This window comes from Camelus ferus, chromosome 5 (assembly GCF_009834535.1).
Source record: "Camelus ferus isolate YT-003-E chromosome 5, BCGSAC_Cfer_1.0, whole genome shotgun sequence".
Classification (NCBI taxonomy): domain Eukaryota; kingdom Metazoa; phylum Chordata; class Mammalia; order Artiodactyla; family Camelidae; genus Camelus; species Camelus ferus.
In genome coordinates, this window is record NC_045700.1 from 64,001,893 (window position 1) to 64,017,313 (window position 15,421).

Consider the following 15,421-nt stretch of genomic DNA (forward strand, 5'->3'; position numbering starts at 1 on the left):
ATGATATCACTCATGTGTGCTATCTGGAAAAAAAAAAAAAGAGACACACTATGAACTCATATACAAAACAGAAACAGACTTGCAGATTTAGTAAACAATCTTATGGTTACTGGGTAAAGGGGGTGGGAGGGGATAAATTTGGAAGTTTGAAATTTACAAATGTTAGCCACTATATATAAAAATAGATTTTAAAAAAAGTTTCTTTTGTATAGCACAGGGAACTACGTTCAATATCTTGTAATAATCTTTAATGGAAAAAAATATGAAAATGAATATATATATGTATATGCATGACTGGGATATTGCACTGTATTACCAGAGATAGACATGTAATTGTACTTCAATTAAAAAAAAAAAAGAAACAATAGTGCAGTCTTGGGACAGGGTCCTGGTTCCTCATGAAGAAATATACATCACAATACCTTTGAGCTCTTCTGTAGGAACTGAGGCTCCCATCCACGTGGAGGGTAGTAACTTCAGGCTGAGTACAAGATCATGGCCCTGTTACCTCACCACCAGCCAATCAGAAGATAGTCTGCACACAGTAGAAAATAATGAAGACTCTGACCCTCTCCCCAAATGATTCTTCCTTTAAAAACCTTCGTGGTCAAGCAGAATCTTAGGAGTTGGTTTTTGGACATGAGTTCTGCCATCTTCCCAGGCTGCCAGCCTTCTGAATAATGCAATCTTTCCTTTTCCAACCAACACTGGTCTCTTGAGTATTGGTTTTTGAGCAGTGAGCAGCTGAACCTGAGTTTGGTAATAGGCCCAAGAATCTGCTGAGGAAGATTGCTATGTTCTCCTGCTACACCTGGGCCAGAGTCTGCACTGCAACCCCAGCAACTCTGCCAAGGCCATCTTTGATGCCATCTCCAAGATCTACAGTTATCGCACCTCACCACCTCTGGAAAGAGACTGTGTCCACCAAGTCCAGTGACCTTAGAGATGTGAACGAAAAATACTGCAAGCCATATTAGTAAACAAAGAATGCCAAAGCCATCAAGTCATCAGCCACTGCACCACCCCCAGTGAAGACAAGCCTGCAGCCCAGCCTCTGCAGCCACTCACAATGGTGCACTCTGAGGGGACTCAGAATAAGAAAGGACAAGATACTGGCCCTAGATAGCTAGATGCTTGTCAAAGGAATGAATTCAATGAGCCCAAATGTTTGCCTCCTCCTGTACATAGAAAAGCACTAAATTCTTTAACTTGAGATGCCTGTTTTTCTTTAAATAACAAGTAATCTTTCATTGTTCCAACTACCTGGTCTTTGTTGTAAAGCTCCTATATATCCTAGCTCCTGCCCTACCTCTAGGGAGCAGTCCCTCAGAGCGATCTGAGAGGCTGTCCTGCCGCCAAATAAAACATAACTCTCAACTTTTAGGCTGTGCATTTATTTCAGTCGGTAGTGCAAAGCCTGCAGTAGAGTCCTGCTGACGAGAACCCAGGCTCCAGCTGTGGCCACCACGGAGGGTTTTTAAACAATAAAAATAAAGTGAATTAATTAAACCTGATTTTTTTAAAAAAATCACCTGAGAGACAGGTTAGCTATACGGATCCTGGACCTCATCATCAGATCTTCCAGTTCAACAAGTGCTGCTGCTGTGGTGGTTCTCAGAGCACACACACTGAGGCATGCTGAAGGACTGCTTGATTATTATCTGCATTTTTTTCAGAGGCTCAGCGGGACTATGCAGAGTAGAGTCTCATTGCTCCATATTAGCAGGTTACTTGATCAGCTAATTATCATCTTGAAAAAAACAAATTTGGCCCCATGAAGCAAGTAAATACCCTAATAAGCACAGACTCCAGGTGGTTGAAGTAGCTTAAAAAGGCTGGGCTAGCAAGTCCAGAATTCTAGCAAGTCTGCATGGAGCCCCATGCTTCCCCTGCCAACTAATAATATTCACCTGCTTCTGTTTGGAATTAATTTTTTTAAACTTCTTTATATCATCCATTCAGTTAGTTGTTCTTGTATTCTAACACAAGTGTCTCTTTTTCACTTGTACAATTTCAGGCCCTTGATAACTGTCCTCAACTACCAGAATGGTCTTAATGTCCCGCTTTACCTCCTTAGACATTTACTCTGCAAACTCATGAAAGTTCAAAAACCTTCAGAGATTTCCTATCACCAAAAAAGCTCAGACTTCATTAAATTGAAATGTAGATTATTAAGCAGTATTCGATGACTTGCGGTGAAAGGAAATGGCAAGATACAAATTCAAATCAAGTTCTACTGGAGAACTGAACTAAAGTTTTTTGAGTACTGAATATAATTTAATTTTTTTTTCCCAGAAAGTGGCCACTAGTTTTTGCAAGGAAAAAAACAACAATAATAATGACACACTTCTTTGGAAATAGTGTTTACATTACCATCTATGTGAAGTAAATCAAGATCCAATTTTACACAGTAAACTTCATGTTTAACTGTGGATTTGCGTTTTGGGCCTATTTTGAGGCTCCCATAGCTTACATCCGTTTCTCAAAGCAGTTCAGGACAATGAAAATAAGTGCTTAGATAAGCAATTAACAACGCCGCAGGGAAAAGCAACAGTTTTGCTTTTAGATCTTTCGATTGGTGAGACTCCAGAAAGGGGCGTGTTTCAACCCTCCCCGACACTCTGCCCGCGCGGCCACGGTGGGTCACAGCTCCTGGCTCTGGGCTCCGGAAGGGCCGCCGGGCCGCGTATATCAGGGCGGCTGCGCGACGTTTTTCGGGCGGGACTGCGCGGAGCAAGGTCCAGGGACAGTCCAGTCCGCTGGCTCAGAGCTTCGCCCTGCCCGCCTGCAGTCACCGAGGAGGCGCGTCCGTCGCCCCTGCCGCCCCTTGATGTCCCAGCCATGGCCACACGCCTCCGCGGGGCCCTGCGCTTGTGGGGCGGCCGCTCTGCGCCGCCCTGGCCGCGGGTCGCGAGGTGAGTGCCGGCCCGGCTCCAGCTGCGGGGCCCGGAGGCTGCCGGGCCGCCGGCCACACACCCTTGTTGGGGGCCTGGAACCCGGCGGCGCGCGCGCAAGGGGCTGGCGGCGGGCTGAGCCTTCAGGGCGAGAGAGGGTGGGAGAAGGGGCTGGGCCTCGCCCCGCCGCTCCCAGAACCTGGGTCTGACCCACTACGGCGGGAGCGGGGCACCAGTCCATCAGCCTCCACGCGGGGACAGCCTAAAGCGAGGGCGGTCGCCAAATGCTCCCTCTGATGCGGATCCGGCCCGTCTTGATCCACCGCCTGCAGTAGGCACGGCGAGCCTGCATTTTGTAGAGTTCCTGCCAGGCGAGCGTAGTGGGGGGTCCCTCCCTGGGCGCTGTTGCCTGAGTGAAGCCACGAGCTTTGGTTCAGTTGAAACTGTGGCAGAAGGCACCTCCCCACAGTGGACTTGGGAACGGGACCCCACCGCCTGGCCAATCTAGAGAAAAGCACGGGGCACCTGCAGCGACGCCTACCTGGAGAAGTGTCCAGGGGAGGACAGCCGGGGACAGGAGAGACCTGTAACATCCCCATCAGACAAGGGAATCAACCTGAGATTTAGAAAATTCTTTAATTAACTAAATGCAGAGAGTTTCTAAGTGGCTCAGTGGCTTTTAAGGAAGTGTTTATGAGATCAAAAGCTTCATGTACCGTCTGACACATAAAATCCAGTTATTGGATAAACAAAGTGGAAGGACCGAGGATTTCCTATTTAATATGAGTGACAGGACGGATGAATTAGCACATTGCAACATTATGATAACTGTAAGATGCTATGGGAGCCAGGAAACAATATTCCTGCTCCTCTGAGGAGAGCTGGGAAGGCTTCACCAAGGAGTGACTTGACTTTGGATACACGTAACTTTTCTAAGCTCTTCCCTGGAACTTCATAGACAGGGATGCTCAAGAAAAAAAATTTTTTTTAAATTCAGGATTTCTTTGTTCTCTTAAAATTAGAGGTTTCACAAAAATTGTTTAAGTGGGTTGTAAGTTTGGACATTGATACCAATAGATGTCTACAAAACTGGAAAATTTGTACAAATATTTAGTTCATGTAAAAGTAACCCATTACATGTTAACATAAATAACATTTTTGTGAAAAATAACTGAGCAAAAAACCACTGAGAATAGTGACATTGTTTCACATTTTTGCACATTCCTTAAAGTCTGGTTTTATAAAAGACAGCCTGATTCTCATATCTACTGCATTGTGTCTTTTGTGATAAGTTATTTGATTAAAGTATAGGAAGAATATTGGTGACAGGAGGATGTGAGGGACCCTATGAATAGGTCAGGAACTATAATTTTGTTTTAACAGGCTCCTTAAACTTTAATGTGCAAATGAATCACTTATGAATGTTATCAAAATACAGTTGACCCTTGAACTACACGGGTTGCTACGTGAATCGCTCGGGTCCACTGACACAGGCATTTTTTTCAGTAAATACTGCAGTTACACAGTCCACGTTTGGTTGACTCTGAAGATACAGAACTTTGCTCTGAAGGAACAGGTTCGTGCATGGCCAACGATAAATTATAAGCGGATTTTCACCTGCATGGAGGGTGGGTACCCCTAACCCCCATGTTGTTCAAGGGTCTACTGTACAGATTGATTTAGTAACTCTGGGATGCAGCCTGAGATTGTGTATTTATAACCAGCTCCCAAGTGTTGCCTGAAGGTGCTGGTGGAGACCAGCTCCTTTTTATAATGTAATTGAGGCTTTTAAAATAATGGTAATAATAATTAGAGCCCAGCCTGTTAGATTGGTAGCAGTTTAAGGTTTCAGGAAAACAATGGCCAATTTATTCAGTATAGATTTCCTGGTTTTTATAGGGAGAAAAAGGGCCAGTTTATTTAATACAGGTTCCTTGATCTTTAAAAAATAAATGTTTTAGCAAACTTTCTGCCAAGGGTTTTTATTTTCTTCCCTCTGCATATTCTCTCGAACATTTTTAACTGACCTGAAAGTCTCTGTTCTTTCTAGCACTTTTTTCACTTTCCTGTGTCTTGGTGTTTTACTTAGAAATGTTCCACAGGTTTCCTTAATGTAACGTGGGATACAGGATTTTAAAATCTAGACAGACTTGAACGTTAAGTTCTACTCTGTTAGTTACCAATTATGCTGACAGATGATTCAGTGTCTTATAGCCTGTTTTATAGTCTCAGCACACTTTTCCCCCTGAGGAAAAATCCCAAGTATGTATGGATGTGTGCATTTTAAAGAAATTGGAGCCAATCATTTCAGTTATAGGATAAAGTAAATTTTAGTCCGTCTGCTTGCTGTAACATTACAGTGGGCTGCAAGGCCCTCACGTCCTGGTCTGTTACCTCTGACCTCGTCTACTGCTCTTCTCGCTCAGTCCACGCTTATCCACACTTGGCTTCCTTGACACCATCCCACATTACAGCCTTTGCTCTAATTGTTCTCTTGTCCTAAAAATCTTTTACTCCAGAAACCTCCTTGGCTGACTTGATCACCTTTAAGCATTTACTCATCTCATTTTTCTAATTTAACCTGCGCTGTCTTTCATACTGCAGCCTCTGTCCCTGTCTCGTCTCCAACACACTCTGAACCCTGCTCTGTTTCTTTTCCATGGTACTTGTCACCTTCTAACATAGTGTATATATGCTTCTTACTGTAGTTAGTATTTATAATAATTCAGTCTCTCTTAAAAGGTAAGCATGAAGACAGTCATCTTTTTTTCACTTGCTGCTGTATCCCAATTTACCTGAATGGTTCCTGGTACATATTAGGCACTCAGAAAGTATTTGTGGGCTAAATGAATAAATAAGCTATTAAAAAATGATGATTCAGATGACAGAGTAGCAAACCAGAAAAATGTCTATGAAGGCAGATGGCAGACCAAGTATAAAAATTGTAATGTTAAATGTTCATAACTTAAGGTTCTGAAGGTTACCACTTAAAAAGCATCTCAGATTGTATTAGCAAATAAAACTCAAAAGTTGCCTAGGAAACATAGCCTAAAGCAAAATGACACAGAATACATAGTAAGTGTATTAATTAGTTTAGACTGCCAGAACCAAATGCCGTATAGACTGAGTGGTTTTGTTAGGCAGTTAGATAGAAATGAGCACCGGGCAGGGGAGAGGAAGTGGAGAGGAGCAACCCAGAAAATAACAGCACACCTGTGCTCAGGATAAGGGGCTCCAAAAACGTTTACTTTCTCTAAATGAGGGCCAGCAAAGAAGCCGGCCAGAAGGACCCGGCTTAACTTGACCTAATGCTCATTATAATGTAGTTAACATTGCATTTTGAGCTCCCTCCCATAGGTTTTTCTGTGTGCACCATGGGTAAAAACATGCGTAAAAATGATGGGCTTGCCTGAGCACAAGGAACATGAGCCATCAGTCAGCCTGAGCTCTCAAAGAACCTGAGCTGTGAATCAATCCGTCAATCGCAACAACACCCTCTAAGCTGGGATGGAAAAACAGGGGTGTTGCCGTCTTTCCTCTCTTGGATTGGCCCACTTCCCATGCTTGGGATGTACTGTATTTTACTACCTTTTTACTTTGTTAATAAAATCTTGTTTATATCACGCCTTCTGTCTCTCATTAAAAATTCATGGTTTTCGGGTGACTAAGAACTAAGGTAACTCTTATTTTCCTCCTCCCGGTAACAACAGAAATCTGTTTCTCGTAATTCTAGAGGCTGGAAAGTTCAAGATCAAGGTGCTGGCCAATTACAGTTGCTGGTGAGAGCTCTCTTCCTGGCTTGTAGATGGCCACCTTCTCCCTGGGTCCTCACATGGCCTTTCCTTGTGTGCACACGGGGAGAGAGAGCTATATCTCTCAAGTTTGCCAAGCCTCTTGGTTTAGAACTCCACCCTTATGACCTCATTTAACTGTAATTACCTCCTCAAAGCCATATCTCCAAATACCATCACATTGGGAATTTGAGCTTCAGCACATGAATGAGGGGTGGTGTGTGTGTGCACAATTCAGTCCCTAGTATTAAGCTAAGATACATAAACTAGAGCAAAATAATCCATTTCGGGGGGAAACAAAGATTGAAACAACCTAATTGTCAGTAAACCAAACTGGGTCTTTTCTGGACTAAGAAGGAAAGGAAGAGACAGGGAAGTAAAGGGAAGAGAAAAAAGGAGAGGGAAGGGAAGGGAAGGATCAGGGTCCAATTAAGGAAGAGAAAACCCCAAAACAGAGCTCATGCAAAACAGAAAAACATCCTTCGGCAATATTCGAATATATGATAAAAAGTTTTTTAGATATGTGCTTAAATATGTTCAAAGTGGTTCATAGATTTTTCAAAATCTTTTCAGGAGTATCCTAGGGGGGATAAATCTGAAGACCATAGAACAAAAAACTACAGAACACTCTTTTTAAGCTTTAATGCAGCAGGTGGGGAGAGGAAAGGTGATTATCTGATGATCTTGACTAATTCTAGACTAATCTTTACAGAAATTGGTGGGCATTACGATTTTGATTTACACCCAGATTGTACTGTGGCAATAAAATCAACACGGTTTGCATCTTAAGCACCTGCCATTTGAAATTGTATGATTCTGAATAAAATATTAATGGGGGGTTACATTATTTTAAACATTGTACATGACCTGAAAGCTTACCAGTATTTTTCTTTTGTAGTGTTTGAACCTTACATTATTTAATTGCTATCATCTGACATTACTGTTTTGCCTCAGCACAAACGTGTGGTTAGTTCCAGGCATGGTGTGTTCTTTATAGGTTTGGAAGTAAAGAGTGAGGTAGTAAGGGTAAACTATTTCTTGATCTCATCTAGGTGAGGTAGATCCTAAAGTGGTGATCCTCAAATTTGAGCAGATTTGTCAAATATCAGACTCTTTCTACCTGCCTCTAAAGTGTCTCTGAGGAAAAAAAAAAATCAGATTTTTTCCATGTCATTCAATAGAATTAATTTTCCACATTGTTCGGTGACATTAATTTGGATATGAAGAGCAACAATTTACTTAATTTTCTTAACGTATGTATATTTTTAAGATGTTCTCATTCCCGAGGGGAGGAACGTCTAGAAACTCCTTCTGCTAAAAAATTAACCGATGTAGGAATTAGAAGAATCTTCTCTTCAGAGCATGACATTTTCCGGAAAAGTGTAAGGAAGTTTTTTCAAGAAGAAGTGAGCCCTCATCACACAGAGTAAGTGGCACATTTTCCTTTAAAGTAATGTACATCAGAAGTACAATAAGGACCATTTCCTAGAATGCTGTGTGTTGTTTTATAGAAAAAAATGCCGTGTTCATTGTTCTATTAACATTTTTACCACTCTTCAGTAGAATAGTGTAAGATTACGAGATTCTTAAACTAGTTCAAAGATTTTTGAATTGTAAAGCATACAGTGAAAAATATGTTGACCTAAAACAAATAGACTGCCAGTTATTTCTCCAGCAGAAAAAAAATGGGTTTATTCAGTATCAGCAGAGAATTGCAATTGGGAGTCTGCAACCATGGCAAGACACGTGCAAGTTCCTTGCACAGCAAGAAAAGGAGAATGCTTTTATAGAGGGGAGAAGGAAGTTGGGGAGGGCTAGAGTAAACGAAGAGTCCAGGGGTTTTCAGTGGCTGAGTCCTTGCCAGAAAAGTACCTGCTGGGCTCTGCCATTGTCGCAGGGTGTGAGAGCTCCCCTCTGGTACCCTGGAGAGTCTATTTTATTGAACTTTATTAATTTTTTACAAATAGGAAAATCTGAAATTTTGCAACATAATCTAAGAATAGTGTCTTTGAAAACTCAGGTTAAGTGGCAACAAAATATTTGTCAATTCCATATTCTTTCTTTTTCTGCTTCATGAATGAGTTAAAATACATAAAAGCTTAAAAGATCAGCATAGTGCAAATCTTGGCAGGCAATTGGCTACCTTAAAGCATTTTCATTACTAGATGAGCCATTTATTGATTAAATGGTTAATTACTCATTACCTACTTTATTTACCAAAAAGCTGTTATTTCTATTAAAATAAGATTTTGCTATGTTTTCAAATTTCACTCAAACCAGTATTTTACTACAATTAGAATTTTTTTTAAATGTTTAAAGAGCTTCCATTAAGTTTTTATCATTACTTTCTCGGTAAGAATGACTGAAATTATCTGAAGTCTTATGCCATGGCTGGTCTTTGGTAAAAAGCAACTAGCTTCTTAAAGATAAAAGAAGCATAGTATACTTCACTCTAGGAGAATCTTTTTTTGTTTATTTCTTTATGATTTTAAATTTTGTTTCAGAAAAATTGTTGGTGAGAACTTGAAGTAAAAATGATAGAAGTTGACAAATTTGGGGTTGATAATAAAAATATTTCCAAAGCTACTTTAAGCAGTAACTACATCAAAACACACATGATAATCAAACTGTTTCTATTAAAATTTCTTAAAATATCTGTGTTTACCTTTAATCAATATCTTCAAATACCACTTACTTTACTAGCTGTATCTAATTACCACTTAAATTTTTTTTTCAGATTATTTATTTTTAGCTGGTCATCTCTTTCCTCATACATTCTCATTTTTGAAGAAGAAAAGCAAAATTTGCACAATCTTACTCAGATATCTAATCTTTTTAGAAGTTCCTTTGACAGAGCTCTGCTGTGAAATGCATCTGCTCTTCTGTTGTTCCATTGTTTCTCTTCAACTGTGATAAGGTTACCTACTCTTTTCAGCTTTTACATATGTTCCTTCCATAAGTTTAGCATTTTAAGGAAATATGCAGAGAGTAATTGCCTTTACAGGACAGGTTGGGCAAATTCTCATGACTGTCTGGCACAACTAAGCTTGCTCCCTAGAGTACCAGCTGAGGGAACCACATCCATGATACCAGTGGATATAATTTGCAGGTACAATAAATCGTCAAGGCTGGGAGGACGGAGGGGAAGAAAGTGGCAAATATGAAGAGAACAAGAAGGAGAAGAAATTATAAAAGTGTCAAATGCAAGTAGAAGGGTCTGGCCAATGTTGGCAATTACCTTAAATTAAGGGCACATGCCTGCACAAAATCATTCATAAATTCATATTGTGGCCATTTAAATAATACGAAAAATGTTTTTCTGATTTTTTAAATGTCTGTCTTTTTAGATGGGAGAAAGCTGGAGAAGTGAGCAGGGAGCTTTGGGAAAAAGCTGGAAAACAAGGACTGCTGGGCATCAATATTGCAGAGCGTCATGGTGGCATTGGGGGGGACTTGTACTCGTCAGCTATTGTTTGGGAGGAGCAGTAAGTATGGGAATCTTTGAAGCTGAGCCTAGTTTTGTCAACTCACCTTTCTGAAATGATGATTTTAAAATGCTTTCTAATCTTGTAAGACTGAAAATCCCCTTTCAAGTTGTTAAAATATGTGCTTCATTTCTAATTGACCATGTGGTTATTTTCCCTCTTTTAAAAAGGTATTTGAAAGAGAGTGGAAGAGTGGAAAGATTATTTCCGTCAAATATGCTAAGTGTTTCACATATAGATTTCAGTTGATAAGTGGGCAAAAGATTTAACCAACAGTTTATCAAAAAAGAAATGCAAATAGGTTTTTTAGGTGAAAAATGTCTATTTTTACCACCAAGCAGATGCAAAGTTTATCCTTATTAGTCAATTATTCTGAGTACCTATGAAAGTTAATGAAAATGAAAAATCATAATACCCAGTGCTGACAAGCTTGTGGTGAAAGTGACATTATCATATAGTTTTGGTGGCATTATAAATTATTACAATGCTTGCATTGGGGATTAAAAACATAGAGGTATAAAAAACGAAAATATTTCTGCTCTTTGATCTAGGATGCCATTTTAGGGAATTTATCTTAAAGAAATAATTTAATAGAAAAAAACAGCAGCTATATACAAACATCATTGCCATGTTAGATCATAATCCCCCAAATTTGGAAGCAATCTAAATGTCTGGCAGTGGAAGAATGAATAAGTAAATTATAGGAGATAAGCAGTTTGTAATATTTTGCAGCTATTTAAGATTATTACTGTGCCAAATTTTATAAGTACACAATTTACACTATGACTGCAACTATATTGGAGCATGTATTTCCTTTTGGCAAAGATTGTTTGCCAAAATGAAAATAGTTACTGTGTTAGGGTGATACAGTTGTAGATGATACATTTTTTAATGTTTTATGTTTCAGTTCATTAAATCCATGTTCATTGAGCTCTGTGAGAGCACTGTTACTATGTTAGAGCCAGAAATTAAAAGGTTATTTAACACAAAGAGCGAAAACCTTCAAGAACTTTGTAAGTTTGTAGGGAGACAAGCTATTCCACATAATGTGAGAGGACCTTTCGTCTTTTTCTAATTGAGAATCAAAGAAACTAAAAAGTATGAAATATCTATTTTATGCTTTAAATTGTCTTTTTTTCTTTCTAAGGGCATATTCGAATTGCACAGGCCCAGGTTTTAGTCTTCATTCGGATATTATCATGCCCTATATTGCGAACTATGGCTCAGAAGAACAGATTAAGCACTTTATCCCCCAGATGACTGCAGGGAAGTGTATTGGTGCCATAGCAATGACAGAGCCTGGGGCAGGAAGGTAAAGCAACATTTGGTTGGTTTGGAAATCTTGGAAGCAATGCCTTAACAGCAGATATAATCTGAGTACCTGAATTATGTAAAACTCTCAGCAATATGCTAAGAGGAATACAAAAAGAAATACAGCATCACTCACAGCTTCAAGTAACTTCACATTCCAGTAGAAAAATAAGGCCTTATCATAATGGTTAACAATACAGCAGATTGTATTAGAGGTTGAGTTTGAGATATTAACATAGTGTGATACAAATAAGATATTGAGATGTGAGTTGAATTTGGAGCATGATGATTTTTTTTTTTTTTTGGAGCATGATGAATTTTAGATGTGGTGTGATATTTTACATGGAAATGTGCAGCAGGCTATTAAAAATATGAATTTGGAAGTCTGGAGACCAGCTGGGGTGGCAACAGGTTTTAAAAGCTATGAAAACTGAAGCAATGGAACTGAATAAGATCATGTATTTAGTCATTTGATAGTTACTTAGTAAGTGCCTTCCACATGCCAGGTATAAGGAGGGGAACAACACAGATGTGGTGTCTGTGCTCATTGAGGAGAATGACAAGAAACATATAAACAGATATATTTGCAATTACAAATTATGATAAGTACTATGAAGGAAACAAGGTGCTATGTTAGAGACTCATGGTGCATGTGTGGTTGATGGGGAAGGGAAAAAATGAATTTAGATGCTGGTGTTAGGAAAGACCTATATAAAGTGATTCTATTTGAACTGAGACCTGACAAATGAGAAGTTTAAAAGAGGGAGTTAGATCTGCCTTGTGGTGGGACCTGGTCCTCATGGGGTAAAGTAAAAGGATGAAAAGGAGATCAGGGAGGAAGCCATGGGCATCACTGTTTCCTTTGGAACTGTCCAAAAGATGTAGTGACAGAGACAGGAAGACTGAATCTGAAGGAAATCTAGACAAGTGCTCTGTCATGAGCTCAAGGTGAAGTGAGTTTGAAAAGGTGACAGGATAGGAGTGAGGAGTTAGTCGTGCCAAGGACACAGAGCTGTTGAGAATTGAGAAAAAGTCATGGCAACCAATGGTGGATTTTTTTTTTCAATGGTGGATTTTTTTATTGTGATTTCAGGAGAGAGGAGAGGCAGAAGTTACTTTGGGAAGGGAGTAAGATGGGTAGTGAGAAAACAGAGGCAGAGAACACAGACTAAACTTTTTCAGAGTTGTGTCATGAAAGGAAGCGCAGTGAGGAAACAGCAGTTTGACAAGCTAGCATGGCCAGGGAAATGGCTTATGTTGACGAGAGGAGTGACTTACAGGCCAGTGGGAAACAGGCAGTATGGAGGGAGAGCTTAAAGATGTGGCAGAGCAGTGATCTAAAATCCAAGACTTGTTTCTGCAAGATCAGGCCCTAATATTTTAATTTTTTCAACAGTGTATTTACTTTTAAATGTCTTAATATGTCATAGTGTCATTTGGCAATTTGCTTAAATTCTATTTATTTTTCCCAGTTATAAATCTATGATTAAAGGCTAACAGAGATACTTAATTTTGCCAAACTAAACAGGTTTTACTTCTTTTGCCTAAAAATGTGACCTAAAAGAAGTAGGAATTTAATTTCCTTCCTTTGCTTTTGAGATCATTCTCTAAGATAACTGGCTGACTGTCCAATATTTTGATTGCATCATATTAGTCCACGATCAGAGCGTTTTTGTTCCAAACCACTGCATTTCAGCTCTCAGCTGGAGGCTAAAGAATCAGTGGGAGACCTTGATTTATTGCCAACTCACACGTACAAACAAAGGCTTGCTTGTTTTGTGTTTTTAAAAATTCTCTGTGCTCATCTGTGATTAGGTACATGTCATTAAGAAGGAAACTGAGAATGAGAATGGAATGGAGGCAGGTTTGAGGGGTAGGTTGGTGAGAGTAATTCAGGGAGAGCAGATCCGTCAGATACTTAGAGAGAGAAGCGGTGGGGGCATATGGGTAAGAGAGTGCAAGAATGGTGGAAAGTTGCAGATGAAGAAGAGTATCAGAGTGTTGGTGAGAAGTAAAGAAAAAGCCTGTGGGAGGGGAACAATCAAGAAGATGGGATGTGGTTAATTTTTACCTTCTTTCAGAGGTTCCCATTGATTTGGCCTTGGTCCTTGCATTGATTTGACCTTCATGGGAAAAGGCTGAGTTTGCTGGAAAAGATGCAGGCTTTCACTGGCCCTTTCCCCTGTCATGTACATAGGAGACTCCATTATGTATAGTTACATGTGTTTGTATGATACCTTAACATTTTATGTGCATGTTGATTTTCTTATTTGCTATCATAATAACCCATATGAAATATAGAAATATCGTGATCTCTACATAAGGGAAGGCAGAAAGTGAGAAACAAAGTATTTTAATCAAACGCATAGTGCAAGTTGGTAACTGCATCGGACCCAGGGTGTTCTGACATCAGCTATGTGATTGTGGGCAAAATCTCTGAGCCTGGGTGCCTATAGCAGAGAGGTCAAGAAAATGATAATTAATGGAATTATTGTAAGGGTGTGATTTCTTGCCAATACTAAGTGGTATATTTTAAAACCATTTTTTACTCTTTCGTATTTACCATTCAAAAGTTGTTTTAAAAATCCACAAACTGAGCTGTATCATTACCTTCGTTACCTTTGATGTGTCCCTGTATAGAAGAATTGTTTCAATAAACCGTGCATAGATTTTAGCAGTTGATACTTCATACTGGCATATGATGAAAATTCTGTTGGAATACAACAGCCCGCAGCTCTAAAATGTTCCCTATGTGCATCCTTCCTTTTGCTGAAAACTAGGCTTCAGACTGATTGACAGATTTTTGTCATTTAACCTATCTTTCAAATAGGTGGCCTTGTTTCAAATGTTGATGTCCTGAAGACCACCCCAGGTTCAATGATCTGCTGGGGAAAATCACTGGATGCAGCATATAACCGTACTCACAGCTATCATTTATTACAGTGAAAGGATACAAAACAAAATCAGCAAGAGGAAAGTTCTCATGGATTTAAATCTATTGAAAACCATGAGCAACTAACTTCTAAGAGTCCTCTCCAATGGATCACATGGAACTTGCTTAATTCTTTCAGCAACAAGTTGTGACAATATATGAGAAACATTGTCCACCACGGTAGCTCATTAGAGAGACTCAGTGCCCAGCGTTTTACTGGAGGCTGGTCACTGAGGCACCCTCTGCCTCGCATGTACCAGAAGTTGAGATTTCCTGAAAGAAGGCAGGCATTCAGCGTTGACCATACTGTTGGCACCAACAGTTTAGGCCCAGTGTGTCTCCTGAAATCCAAACTCAGACATGCCAGCCAAGAGCCCACCTTGCGGTCAGGCCCAAGGCCTGCTATTTGCTCTTTTCTGCATATTTAACATTTTAAAAATGTGATTCAACAAATGCTTATTGAGTGCCTGTTATGTGCAAAGCAATATGCTAGGCGAGGGGCATGTAAACATGATCTTGATATACACTGTGTCCTCAGAAGGCTTGAGTCTGGTATGTGGGGTAGTGGGAAAGATAAGAATTTTTTATTAAAAATTCAAGGTAAGATTTTAAGAAAGTGTTTTTGTTTCTGATGGCTTCTGTAACAAATTACACAAACTTGGTGGCCCAAAACAACAGAAATTTATTCTCTCGAAGTTCTGAAGGCCAGAAGTCCAAAATTTGAATCAGTGGTTCCAAATCAAAGTATCAGCTGGGCCTCAGTCCCTCCAGAAGTTCTAGGGAGAATCCATTCCTTGGTTCTTCCATCTCCTCAGGCTACCGACATCCCTTCCCTTGTGGCCTCATCACTCCAGCCTCTGCATCTGTGGGCACGTTGTAATATTTCTCTTCTGTCTGTGTAATTTCCCTTTGCCTCTTTCTCACATGGACATTTGTAATTGTATTTAGGGTCCATTCAGATAATCCAAAATAATCTCCCCATCTCAAGGTCCTAAATTAATCACATCT

At 39.8% G+C, this 15,421-nt stretch overlaps 1 protein-coding gene across 2 annotated transcripts in view; it reads left to right on the forward strand.

The window, feature by feature from the left end:
• The first annotated feature begins 2,632 nt into the window (after positions 1-2,632).
• ACADL (acyl-CoA dehydrogenase long chain) overlaps positions 2,633-15,421 on the forward strand; it is a 44,555-nt gene continuing 31,766 nt past the window's right edge. The window contains exons 1-4 of one of the 2 annotated variants that reach the window (XM_032479950.1): positions 2,633-2,915; positions 7,956-8,111; positions 10,033-10,170; positions 11,318-11,482. In XM_032479950.1, coding sequence (XP_032335841.1) covers positions 2,842-2,915; positions 7,956-8,111; positions 10,033-10,170; positions 11,318-11,482 — 533 coding nt within the window. In that variant the 5' untranslated portion in view covers positions 2,633-2,841. The remainder of the gene's footprint in view (positions 2,916-7,955; positions 8,112-10,032; positions 10,171-11,317; positions 11,483-15,421) is intronic. The other variant, XM_032479951.1, reaches the window with a different exon arrangement.